Source organism: Mobula hypostoma, chromosome 5 (assembly GCF_963921235.1).
Source record: "Mobula hypostoma chromosome 5, sMobHyp1.1, whole genome shotgun sequence".
Classification (NCBI taxonomy): domain Eukaryota; kingdom Metazoa; phylum Chordata; class Chondrichthyes; order Myliobatiformes; family Myliobatidae; genus Mobula; species Mobula hypostoma.
Window position 1 is genome coordinate 34,467,702 of NC_086101.1, and position 14,165 is coordinate 34,481,866.

Below are 14,165 nucleotides of genomic sequence, written 5' to 3' on the forward strand. Positions count from 1 at the left end.
AAACTCTATATTCCAAAGTTCCAGTGGGAAGCATAACCCAAATTGACGCCTTCCTGAATTCTTTAGAGTTACCCACTTTAAGCAAAGAACAAAATAGAACGATGACTGCTGACATAACTGAAGCTGAACTAAAAACTGAAATTAGTAGGCTTAAATTAAGCAAGTCACCAGGATCAGATGGATATATGGCAGAGTGGTATAAGGAATTTAGAAGTGACTGAATTCCTGTTTTACTCCCCACACTGAACTGGGCTCTAAGAAAGGCGCAAATGCTACCCAGCTGGAAGGTGGCGATAATCTCAGCTATACCGAAAGAAGGCAAGGATAAAATGGAATGTGGGTCCATTTAGACCAATATCTGTTCTTAATGTGGATTATAGAATATTTACCTCCATCATGGCCAAACAATTAGAAGTGTTTCTACCCACACCAATATATAATGATCAGACAGGTTTTATACAACACCAAACACAAGACAATATACGAAGGACACTTCACATTATGGATCATATTTAAAAAAATGAGATTGAAGCAATAGTGATAAGTGTGGACACTGAAAAGGCATTTGATTTGGTTAATTGGAATTTTGTTTACAGTAAAGTTTTACATAGACTTGGTCTACGTAACGCAATTATTAAAACTATACAGGCACTATATGACAATCCTACTGCCAGGATTAAAATCAATGGATATTTATCTAATAGTTTTACCCTAGAAAGGGGCACGAGACAGGGTTGTGCATGGTCACCACTACTTTTCGCATTATATTTGGAACCATTAGCTCAATACATCAGACAAAATGAAGATATCAGGGGAATTACTATTAAAGGGACAGAGCATAAATTGCGAACAACAGGAATTCTGCAGATGCTGGAAATTCAAGTAACACACATAAAAGTTGCTGGTGAACGCAGCAGGCCAGGCAGCATCTCTAGGAAGAGGTGCAGTCGACGTTTCAGGCCAAGACCCTTCGTCAGGACTAACTGAAGGAAGAGATAGTAAGAGATTTGAAAGTGGGAGGGGGAGGGGGAGATGTAAAATGATAGGAGAAGACAGGAGGGGGAGGGATGGAGCCAAGAACTGGACAGGTGATTGGCAAAGGGGATATGAGAGGATCATGGGACAGGAGGTCCGGGGAGAAAGACAAGGGGGGAGAGGGAACCAGAGGATGGGCAAGGGGTATAGTCAGAGGGACAGAGGGAGAAAAAGGAGAGTGAGAGAAAGAATGTGTGTATAAAAATAAATAACGGATGGGGTATGAGGGGGAGGTGGGGCATTAGCGGAAGTTAGAGAAGTCGATGTTCGTGCCATCAGGTTGAAGGCTACCCAGATGGAATATAAGGTGTTGTTCCTCTAACCTGAGTGTGGCTCCATCTTTACAATAGATGAGGCCGTGGATAGACATGTCAGAATGGGAATGGGATGTGGAATTAAAATGTGTGGCCACTGGGAGATCCTGCTTTCTCTGGCGGACAGAGCGTAGGTGTTCAGCAAAGCGGTCTCCCAGTCTGCATCGGTCTCGCCAATATATAGAAGGCCACATCGGGAGCACCGGACGCAGTATATCACCCCAGCCGACTCACAGGTGAAGTGTTGCCTCACCTGGAAGGACTGTCTGGGGCCCTGAATGGTGGTAAGGGAGGAAGTGTACAGGCATGTCTAGCACTTGTTCCACTTACAAAATTAGCATAAATTGGCCTGTTACGCAGATGACATTTTGATCTATCTAGGGCAACCAACATACTCTTTACTCTTTACTCTTTATTGATGCAACATACTCTTTATTGATGCAATCCTTTGAACAATATGGCTAATTATCAAGATACAAGATCAACATTGATAAAACCCAACTACTTTCATATAACTATAGCCCACCAAGAAAAATTGAAAGTAGATATCCTTGAGCATGGCAAACAGAGTCTGTCAAATATTTGGTCATCATTATGCCAAAAGATTTGGCAAAATGATCAGAATGCAATTATCAGCCTATATATAAAAAAAAAGGAAGATATAACAAGATGGAACCTGATTCCTTTTCATGGTCTCAGTTCAAGGACTGAATCTATTAAAATGAATATACTGCCCAGACTACTATATCTCTTTCAGACCCTACCAATAGGGATTAACCAAAATCAATTCAATGAATGGAACAAGTTGCTATCAAGATATATATGGCAAGGTAAAAGGCCCAGGGTTCGTCTCAAAACTTATTAGCCAAGGAAAAGGGGGGATGGGGCCTACCTTCTCTTAGAGATTATTATTTTGCAGCACAGTTGAGAGCTGTGATATGCTGGTGCAACCCATCATATGGTGCTCAATGGAAAAACATTGAGGAGAGGATACTTTCCATCCCCATACAGGCAACTTTGGTTGATAACAACCTACAAAGTTACATAAATACTATTGATAACCCATGGGTGAAATGGACTCTTAAAATATGGAAAACTATTATAAAGGAATATAAATTAGAGAGAGACATTGCAATTCTTAAATGGTGTGCATATGACTCGGATTTTACGCCGAATAAACTGGATGCTAGATGTAAGGACTGGACAGCTAAAGGAGTAACAGCTACCTGCAATATAATGAAAGAAGAAACACTGTTCAGTTTTGAAATACTCAAAGAGAAACACTTGTTAGAAAAACAAGACTTTTACCGGTATTTACAGATGCGACAGTATGTTAACAGGACGGTTAAAAATGTAACCAGGGCAAGTACATGTCTGATAGAGCTATTTAGAAAAGCATATGATTCAGACAACAGTAGTAGAATCATTTCAAGCGTGTATAAAGGTTTGACAAGTCTTAAAACACATTCGACTTCATACATTAAAATGGGAGAAGGAAGGAGGGATAATAATATCTGAGGAAAACTGGACAATAATATGGAGGTATCAATGGAAGTGTACCAGTTCACAGAAATGGAGGGCGTTCAGGTGGAAAAACTTGATAAGATATTTTATTACACCCTCTCAGAAATCCCATTATGATAGTAATCTCCCTGTTTGCTGGAGAAATTGTGGAAATCAAAATGCAAACTATTATCATATTTTCTGGGAATGCCCCGTTATCAAAGACTGCTGGAGTGGGATACATAATGCCCTACAAGACATCTTTAAATGTGAAATACCCTTAGACAGTAAGACTATTTATTTTGGGTATGTACCTCAAGAATGGCTGAAAAGGGATAAATTTTGAATGAATATACTGCTAGTGGCTGGTAAAAAGACCCTTACCAGGAAATGGTTATCACAGGAGAGCCCAACTTTAAATATATGGATGGAAATTACAATGGACATTTACAAAATGGAGAAGATAACAGCATCTGTTAATCATAAGTTGGAACAATTTGATTCATACTGGGAAAAATGGTTTAATTACATGACACCTCATAGGCCTGATTATATTCTCACAAGTCAATGAATATGTTGTAAAAAAAAATCACTCCCTACTTTGTACATAGTTTTCTTCTTTCAATTGTTCTTTCTTTCCTCTCCTTTCTATAAGTGTATGCCTCAGATAAATATTATGTGGAGATTTGTGACAAATATGATTATATGATATATATATACAGTGTCTGAAGTACATCTTATGGAAATGTTTGATGATGAAATTCAGTAAAAAATAAATTACAAAAAATAAGAAAGAAATAGAATGAGGGATAGAGAGTAGAAATAAAGTTTGTATTTTAATTTCTAACTTGGCATGTTTCCATAGTAGGAAGTGTGACTCAGTAATGTAGATGTACTATTTAAGCATTGGGAGTGATTACATTATTGTTGTTGTAATTTTTATTTCATTGTTCCGTAGGAGTGGTTCAGATTTACTGGAAATTTGTAATGTTGCTGCATTTACTTATTCTAATTGTATTGTAGAGGAGCCCCAGGATATCTACTGGCTGTCCCAGTGCCTTTACCTCACAGCCCAATACCACAGAGCTGCCCATGCTATTCGATCCCGTAAGCTCGACAAGGTAAGGATTTACCTCCTGTGTCCGTGTTGTTCTAATTTCATCTGTTTCAGATTATGCGATTGTTAACCAATGCTTCTGTCTCAAGCTAGTGTTGGGCACGTGGCCAAGTGGTTAAGGCGTTCGTCTAGTGATCTGAAGGTCGCTAGTTCGAGCCTCAGCTGGGCAGTGTGTTTGTGTCCTTGAGCAGGGGACTTAATCACACATTGCTCTAGTGTCTGTGTGAGGAGTGGCGCCCCACACAGACTTCCAATCTGCTCCTTATAAGGCATGAAAATGCCCGATGCAGGCCTCTCATGGTCTGAATTGACGTTCCCTCCCCTCCCTCCAAGCTACTGAAGGTCAGAGCTTACACCATGTAATTTTCAGCAACCTGGACTGTGTGTACCCTCAAGGCAGTTGATGAATTTTTCTGTGCTTTGTGTGAGCAGTTTCTTTCAGATCTTGTCCTTGTCATCTTGAAATCTAAACAGCTCGCTGTACAGGGGATGTGTTAGGATTGGACTAGGATGTAGAAGCCTATTGGTTTGGATGTAATTTACATCAGCAAAATAATGCTGAATGATTTCTCCACCTGCCATCTCCTCAATATTGTATAGACATGTCTAATTGTGTCACTGAGCTGACAAACTTTTCAATGGGCAATATTAATCTTTGTAGAAAACAGTGAACATTGGTGTTAACAATGTCTTTTTATTCCTCAGTTATATGGAGCGTGTCGATATTTTGCTGCCCTATGTCACGTAAGTGCAGTATATTTTATGACATAATTATTCCATGTCGAAATCATATTTGCTGGTGTTCCTGTGTATGGCTATGAGTTCATCAGTGAGCGGGTATGCACAGGGAACAGTTGTTTGGACAATGATCTGATTGTTGTTTTAAGATTCTAGAGGAGAGGGTTAACATTAGGTCACAGCAGGCTGCTTCCATTGTCCAGAGTAGAAACACCAGATATCTTGATCCATATTTGAAGGGGAACTTCAAAGCTAATCTGCATTTCAGTGAGCTATAATTTGCTTTTAACCCCATGGGACAGGCTGTCTTGGGGGAATGTGGTGATGGAGTACTATTCCCGTCTGTAGTAATGGTGTCAGAAACAACAGGGCAGAGGTTCGGTGTGAGGTGGTAGAGGTTCAAAGGGGATCTGAGGGGAAAGTTTCCCACACAGCGAGTGGTTGATATCCAGAGGGTGTTGCCAGAAGAGATGGTGGAGGCCAACACAAGCCCCGTTTTAAGAGATGTTTACATAGGCAAGATATGGATAGATACATGCCTAATGCCTGCAAATGGGATTAGTGTAAATGGGGAAAATGGCAGCACAAGCATGATGGGCTGAAGGGCCAGTATCTGTGCTGTATAACTCTGACTCCAGTTAGAAATGATTCAATGCAGTTTGAGAGGCATAATATTTTGAGCCAGATCACGATACCCTATGCTATATTGAGCTATAACATGAGGAAGCTTGCAGCAGTCCCAGAATGCAATCGACAAATGTTCCTGATGCAAACCAAAGCCTCTTAGCTCTCTGGTCCTTTCATCTGGTAATGGATATAACCAAAAGCCTCAGTAAGTTAAGGTGGAGAAGTAATTATTTAATAAGTGCTTGTCCTGAGACCACCAGCCCCATAAAGATAATGGAGTCATTGTCTGTAATGGAGGCACAAAAGATAGCCAATGTTGGAAAATGGAGCAAAAATGAGGTGCTGGAGGAAATTAGAGGGTCAGGCAGTGTCCATGGAATGAAATGGGCAGTCGGTGTTTCAAGTTGAAACCCTTCAAGTGGCTTGTTTTAATGAAATGTCAGGAGCAATCATTCCCACATTCTCTGTACCTGATTGGCTCAGTACTGACAGCTACAGTGCTACATGCTGGTAAAGCGTAGGCAGAAGATGGTACTGTGACAAGCAGTCCAGCTGCAGTGGGGCAAAGATGACTGGAAAGGGTCTAACCTGGCCCAAACTGACAATGGGAAATGGTTCCATTGGTAGAAAATTGAAAGGTTAGGAGGGGGTGGGAGGGTGGTTCTCATCAATAGGATTTGACACCTTCCCAAGGGGAGACCCTAGTCTGGGCTTCAGAGAATACTGGGCACCTTAAATATGACTAAGACTGTTCACCCGGTGTTGTTAGGCAGCATACTGTGCTGGCTGGGAGCACATGCAATTAAATGTCTGAATGAAGTCCATTTGCATGCCTTTCACCATTTTCAGTAGTGTGTCCTTGCTCCAAGTGTGAACTCCATTTTCCCCCGACAAAGATACAGATGACAAATATGATTCGGCATAAAATCTGCAGTTGCTGAGTTTTAACTCTCATTAGGCTGCATCTGGAGTATTGCATTCAGTTCCAGTCACCCCATATTCAGGAGGAAGCAAAGACTGAAGAGGGTGCTGCCTTGACTAGAGGCCAGGTGCTACAGGGAGAGGAAACTTGGTTTGTATTCTCTGGAGTAGCAGAGGATGAGGGGAGGTTTATAAGATCATGACAGACACAGGTAAGGTGGACAGCTGATTTTCCCAGGATTGAAATGTTGTGGGGCGGAGAGGCACAGCCAAGTAGCGGTTAGTGCAAACACTCTACAGCACCAGCTGTATAAGATCAGGGTTCAATTCCCACCACTGTCTGTAAGGAGTTTGTACATTCCCCCGGTGACCACGCAGCTTTCCTCTGGGTGCTCCTCTTGCGGGCTGCTCAGCTCAATCCTCACTGGTTTGATTTGACACAAATTATACCTTTCACTGTGTGCTTAGATGTACATCTGACAGATAAAGCTCATCTTTAATTCTTTTCTCTTTTGATAGCAGAGGGCTGAAAGGGTGAAAGGGGCTAAGTTCAAAGGGGATGTGCGGGGCAAGTCTTTTACGCAGAGTGTGATGGGTTCCTGGTGTGGCTTTGGAGGTAGATACGGTGGAGGCATTCAAGAAGCTCTTACATTGGAACACGAATGTGCAGAAAGGGATATGGACATTGTGTAGGCAAAAAGGATCAGTGTAGTGGGCATTAGATTAATGATTTAATTAGTTCAGCACAACATTCTGGGTCAAAGGGCTCTTTCCATCTACAATTTTGGCAAAAATAAAATAATTTTTATGAGCTATGAGCTTTGGGCTATAAACACTGGTTGATTTTTGTAGCATTTATCTGTCGTCTTGCTGTTTGCTCCAGCACTTATGCCATCTCTGGCTGACTGATTAGTGTGCTTGTCTCTTGAGCTAATGGTGGATTTGAGACCTGCTTTAGGGAAGAGAACAAAAGGAAGCCTGTCAGGGTTTCATTGGGAGGGTCTCTCTTCTTGTAGAAAGTTACAATATCTATGTTGATGATTATTTCTACTTCATTAGAAATTATAAGCAAAAAATAGGCCATACAGCCCCTCTCATCTATTCTACATGTTTATAAGCAAAAAATAGGCCATACAGCCCCTCTCATCTATTCTACATGTTTATAAGCAAAAAATAGGCCATACAGCCCCTCTCATCTATTCTACATGTCAATAAGATTCTGGGAGGTCTTCATCCTCAGTACTCTGCTAATTTTTATCTCTCATTTTTTTTCAATCTCGAAGTATGCAGCCAAGGAATATCAGCAAGCCCTCGACATTCTGGATATGCAGGAGCCAATCAACAAGATTATCCTGGAGAAGAGTGCCAAAGATGACAACAAAGTTAAAGAAACTTCAATTGACTGGGGGCTGTCTCCAGCTGCAGTGAGTACCATGGTTCTCTCATGGTCTGTGTTGCTGTGTGTGGGCAGTGTCTGCTGATGTTTACCAGATGTTCAAAAACCATTAAATATACAATTAGTTTTTCAAAAATAAACAAAGCACTATGTAGGGTTTTAAAAATAATTAATAAAATTAAAAATTGCATTTTAATTTAAATTACCTGTAATTTCCTACCTGCCCTCCTTTCCATTGAAACAACTGGAGTTGCTGGACCTCTCTCAGGCTGAAACTGTCCGTAGTCAGCAGCTGAAATTCCCAACATGAGTGCAGGGAAATCTTCATCAACCATTGGCTTTTTAGTGGAAGCTTTAGGCAAATTATTTTACGTTTGTGGCAATTGCTGGATTGATATTGGCTCCCTTTAACCATTAAAATTCATCTAATGTGTAGCATAAATTTTCCAATTTAAATTAAGTGAGACTGCTTAAATCTTGGATACAGATTGAAATCTGCCATTGTCTGTTAATAGCTCCCAGCGTGTAACATCACGAGTTAAGTTATTCCTTCACAATATTAAAAGCACACTAGTTAAATCTAGGAATAAATGAGTGGACCTTGGTTAGGGAAATTGGAAATATTTTTCACAAGGTGATGTCAGGGATATTACTTTGGATGTGAGAGATTATTGGAATTTTCAAGTTTGAGATTGATTAATGTTTAAAGGCAAAAGTAATAGAGCAAAGATACAAAAAAATGTAGAGGAACTAATCAGTTATAAACTAATGGCACAATAGTGTTGATTGGCTTCTGGTGTCTACCAATACATTTTAGGTACAGTGGATTCTGGTTAACTGGGATACATTAGGACCAGGCCATTTTGGTCCAATTAAGCAGTTGCCCTAATTAGCCAAGGTTTTATGGAAATGGTTAAAAAGGTATAGAAAAGGCAAATATGCTTTAACTGAGTAACAGATTGTGTATTTAAATGAAATACGGAACAAATTAGAACACTACCAATGCTACTACAGGACTATAAAACTGTGTATTAGTTCCCAATAGTTATTGACTGATGAATTTGTCCAGTGTACGCTGCTGTATATGGGGGCTTGCCGTGTCCGTTCTGGAGCAACTCACTCACCTTTGGTCCTAACTGGACACTCAGCTCTCACCTGTGGCTCCAGGTAGCTGTTAGCATGCGACAGTGGCCACACTCCAGTGCGCCATTTCGACAGGTGGGTCAAACCAGGTGAGCGTGGCTGGTAGACGTCATACCCCAGTGAAATAGGGACATGCCTGTCCTAGCATGTAAAGTCAGTTCAGGCAGACTGGGCGGATGAGATCCACAGTAAGATCCAGTGGCTAAGAAGGTGGTTCTACAGTGCTTTGTAGAGAGTGAAGGTCATGATTAGGCACATAAAAAGACATGATTATCTTCTGCAACCAAGGAAGACCCAAGTTTGGAATGACTGCTTGTGGCACTGGACCCGGACTTGCAAGATCGAAGGAGTGGAACTGTCCTAGTTCAACAGCCTTTCCACTTGAAAAACTCTTTCACAAGTCGGCCAAACCAACACGCTGCTGTGTTCTTTTGTTTGACTGAAAATGAACAAAATTAGTGCAGATACTGGACTGCTTTCGTACTTGCATCGTACACCGGGGTGTTCCCTTAATTACCTGATGAGGTAACCGTACCCTTTGGCCAGGAGCAGATGTTACCAAGTGGTACCCAATTTTCATAGAGTAGTGGTTAAGGGTTGAACTTGCATCGTACACCCTTTCCTTGATGAAAATAACTGTCATGTTTCCCTCTGCCATTTGGTCTCTTTTTACACCTCTCCTGCTCCAGTGTGTCAGCAAGGGACAGCAGGACCTTTTTGTGCGCCACCTATACTGTCCTTGTGTTAAAGTTCTTTTGCGTCCTGACAATATGTGTGCCAGTGAACCCCGCTGACCACAAAGCTTGCAGTTATGTTCCTCTCTCAGCCCCCATGTATGCAGCTGTGATGGTGTAGGGAGAGTGCCATACACAGACTGTAGGGGGAAAGAAATGCGGAAGGGCTCCAATCTCCAAAGCTGCCTGAGTGGTCTTGCGCTTGGAAGATCCCATTTCGTCCCTGTGCCCTGTGACCCAACTCCACCGCCTTTTGTCCTCACAGCTCCGTACCTCTGCTTGGACCATATCATGCTTATCCTTTGCACCTGCAATCCCCCATCGTTGGAAGTGTGCAGAGCTGAGGCCTAGCCATCCCAGGCATGGGTTGCCGATGAGGTCTCTCAATTGCAGGGAGCTCACTGGCTGGTCTGTGACCGAGTTGGCAGCCCAATTTCGGCCTGATCTTGTTGTGACTCCTGCTTGGTTTACTAGCTTGTCATGGGAGCCCCTCAGTGATAACACAACTCTGTACTTTGCCACCTTGAACTCCTCTACTACCAGTGACAATGGGAGCTGTAGAAGGCCTGATCTTATGTAGAGCCCCATTGAAGACAAACTTGGGGAGATCCCCAGCCTCCTCTCCAGGTGCTTGTTGACATTCCTCTCAATACCTTCTACAGTAGAAGACCTTGTTGGTACAGCCTGGTTTTGTCGATCTTCATCAGCCACTCTTCAGTCTGCTTTACAGTATCGGTGATGTTGGCACTGTCTGTCATTGCTGCATTAAACCACTTTCCAAGACACTTGACTGGGTTGTCCTCTATGGATAGAACGACTTCTCATTGTACTTGAGGACTGAACTTCCAAGCAACCTTGTCCCTTTTGATCACCATGCATCTGGACTTCCTGGCCTTGAAGGTCATCCTAGCCCAGGTAGCTATGTGGTCCAGGTTTCCAGTACCCATCTTGCTTGTTCATGGGTTACAGTGGTTACTGTGATGATGTCATCCCTGAACTGCATCCCTGTATTGCAGGTTGTTGGATTCCAGGCTCCAACAATGGGCCTCGGGTTACGTCTTCTGCTGCTGATATGAGGAGGTTCATACCCATAGCAACAAGATGGGGGAGGAGATGGTACAGCTGGTTGGAATCCCTTTTTGGAGGGTTTGCCACCTGATTGTAAAGTGGGCTAAAGTAAAGAACAGCTTGAATCCTCGTAGGTAGCTGGGGGCGGGGAGTGGGGGGGATATGGTAGTGGTCCAGGCCAGTCTGGATGAGGACATGTGGAATTGATCCACAGGCGTTGGCTGGGTCTAACCAGATGACTATTAGATCGTTTTTCTTCTGCCTGGCCTTGAGGATCAATTGGCTGATTATTGAGGTGTGTTCAAGACACCCAGAAAAACCCGGTATGCCATCTTTCTGGATGGATGTGTTCATGTAGTGGTTCTCCTTTAAGAGGTCAGCCTTCTCGCAAGCACCGAGAAGAATATCTTGTCCTCCACGCTAAGGAGGCAGATTGTCCTAAACTGGATGATTGTAGAGGAATCTTCTTCCTTGGGGGAAAAAGCATCTTTCAGCCATTTTCCAGATTGTTGGGATAGAGCCTTTGGTCCATATTTTCCACATTATCTTCCACACCCTCTGGAGGACTTTTGGGCATTCTAGTTCCTGATTTCTACTGGAATCACTGTGTGATTCCCGCAAAAATTCTTCCACTTCCTACTTTGAGCTGGTTAGAGTGCCAGAGTTTTGCTGGCTGAGAAGAGCCCTGGTGAGCATGAATGGGGTTTTAACAAACTGCACTCTCCCTCTCTCTTTCTCCCTTCTTTGCTTTCTCAGCTGCCCAACCCTCCTAAGCTTGCGTGTCTGTTCCTGCAGTTTGCCGGTTAGATCTTTAACACCTTTTTCAACGTGTGAACTGTTTTTGAATTGTTTGTTCAGGGTCTTTATCTCGCCTCCCAGGTGGTGAATCTCCCTTTCCCTCCTGTTTGGTCGCTGTGATGGTTTAAGATCCCCTTTCTTCTCCATTGGGTCGAATCACTGAAGCAAAGTTGAACACAATGTCTGTAAGGGAGTTGATTTTCCTGTAGATAGGTTCTGCTGGTGTAGCTTCCAAGATGCAATCCAGGTGGTCATCACACTGCTTCCAAGATACATTGTCGGATGATCTGAGCCAAGTTATCCACTCTTTCCTTGATGAATGGATTAGAGTGTCCGAGGAGGCGCTCACTTGATCCCTTTTGTTTAGCACTGGGATGGCTCAGGTGCGGAGAGATCTTCAGCTCTGTAGGGTGTTACCCGGCTGGATTTCTCCATCATCCATGTTGAGTCTGTGCGTTGCACTTGAGTTGCCATCATTCCACAGCTGGACTTGCTTTGGTGTATCTTGAGGCCTTTGATGCTTTTGCAGATTTTGCTGCAATGACACTTTGCGATGAATGCTGCCCCGGTCAGTGTTGTTTACTTGAGCCTTCTTTTAATCATATTTCCAATCCTGGCTGTTGCCCTTTTGTCCGTCCTATTGAGTCTCTCATGCTCCCCCCCGCCCCCGGGAGACTCTGGGGGTATTGCGTATTTAGTTGCTTGTATGGTGCCCTCTTGCGAGTACTGCACACAGGGTTGCTAGCCCCGTGGGCCCTTGCCAGTCTTTCCTAGAGGTCAGCTGTCTTTCCAGCGTCGCTGACCTTTCTTGGTTGCTTTTGCCAATTGCTGCCTCCAAATGAGGTTTCATTTTCACTCCCGGATGTTTCTGGCATCTCCAAGCCTGAATGATTGAAACCGCAGTGAGTGAGACAATTGTCTTCCTGCTTACTTCTCACCAATTGTCAGTGACACAAATCGCTGCTTTTTGAACCGAAACATGCACAACTGATGCTACTTAAAAACTGTTCACTCTAAGCACAGTGTAGTGTTTAATGGCCTTACAAGTTTATGCGACTGACTGGTTAGAAATTGTTAAACAGCAATCCCCTGTACCAATTAAGTGGCAAAGTATCCCAGATACATGAAGCGACCCTGGCTATTTTCTCAGTTAGCTTTTGTTCTTTTAAGAATTGTCCCAAATAAACGGCTGTCCTAGTTAACTGGAATCTACAATATTTTGAAATTCATGTTGGTGACATGTTTGTTTAAGTGATTGCAATTTAAAATTGTTCTGTATGCAACGTTACTGTTGTGCAAAATGCATGTACCTGTATTTTTCATTGAATTACATAGATTGCCTTCTAGTATGTTGGAACTTTTTTTGATAGGTTAAAAGTTCCATCTGCCTTTTGCGAGGGAAGATCTATGACGCCATGGATAATCGACCCCTGGCCACCAACAACTACAGAGAGGCACTGAAGCTTGATGTGTGTTGCTTTGAAGCTTTTGACCTATTGACGTCACACCACATGTTGACGGCTCAGGAAGGTTTGTTACTGATTTGTTCAGTTACTAAAAACTAAGGTAGTCCACTGTGAGTTAAACACAGAATGTTGCAGCACAGTACAGGCCCTTTGGCCCAGGATGTTGTGCTACTCTAAGATCAATCTGTCTGTTACCTCCCATCTTGCCCTCCATTTTTCTATCGTCATATGCCCATTGAAGAGTTCCTTAAATGTCCCTAATGTATCTGCCTCTTCCACCACCCCTGCAGCATGTTCCATGCACTCACCACTCTGTGTTTAAAAAGAAAACTACCTCTGACACTACCCCCATACATTCCTCCACTAATCTTAAAATCATGCCCCCGTAGCGGTGTGCTACACACAGCGCTAGAATAACCACACGGAGTCGGTGAGTTAGAGTTGCGATGAAAGAGATTTATTCAAACTTCGCGGCCTGCTTTAAAGCCTTCCGTTCCCGCCCTCCCTGGGGTGGGATTGCTGTGGGGAATGCCTATTCTCAGACCCTTTCCGCACGCGGGATTTTCACCCTACTGGTGAAGATGGCCTGGCGCCCTTTTTGGGGCCGGCCCTCTGCCTGCGCGCGCTGTTGTGAACCGGTTCGTGTGTGCCAGAAAGTGGGTCGCCACACCCCCTTGTATTAGCGTTTTCCACCCTGAGAAAATGTCTCTGGCTCCCAACTCAAAGTATGTCTTTTATCATCTTGTAAAGCTCTATTAAGTCACCTCTTATCATCCTGTGCTTCCTGGAGGTCTTTCAGATTTACTGACTAAAGACTCTCCATTGCTTCACGAACTGCTTCCTTTTACACCTTAAATAAATATTTCAGACACGTCTTCAAATGCTGAGATGTCCCAACTCACTTTATAACTGAGGAAATACTTGTGATGGGGATGGTTGAAGGAAACGTGGCAGCCGGGGTATAGAGCTCCAGAAACTGTGATGACAGATGACGTATTTCAGTGCTGCTAGTCCATAGTCATAGAATCCACAGCACAGAAGTAGGCCTTTTGGCCCATCTACTCCATGCTGACCTGATCTTCTGCCTAGTCCCATCTACACTGCACCCAGATTGTATCTTTCCAAACCCCTCACAGCCATGAAGTTGAGGGATAAGTGTTGGCCAGTGCACCACAGGAAACACCCTTCCCTGCCAAATGTTGGTATGTATATACCTCTTCCTGAAGGGAATACTCTCAGTTTAATGTCCTTTCTCCTTCACTGCGGGACTCCCTTGGGATCACCATATTGGGATATAACCTTTAT

The 14,165-nt window shown here is 43.1% G+C and overlaps 1 protein-coding gene across 1 annotated transcript in view; it reads left to right on the top strand.

The window, feature by feature from the left end:
• Nucleotides 1-14,165, top strand: part of cdc16 (cell division cycle 16 homolog (S. cerevisiae)) — a 68,828-nt gene that overhangs the window by 3,026 nt on the left and 51,637 nt on the right. The window contains exons 3-6 of the mRNA XM_063048346.1: nt 3,876-3,973; nt 4,675-4,713; nt 7,539-7,679; nt 12,765-12,924. Of these exons, the coding sequence (XP_062904416.1) occupies nt 3,876-3,973; nt 4,675-4,713; nt 7,539-7,679; nt 12,765-12,924 (438 nt within the window). The remainder of the gene's footprint in view (nt 1-3,875; nt 3,974-4,674; nt 4,714-7,538; nt 7,680-12,764; nt 12,925-14,165) is intronic.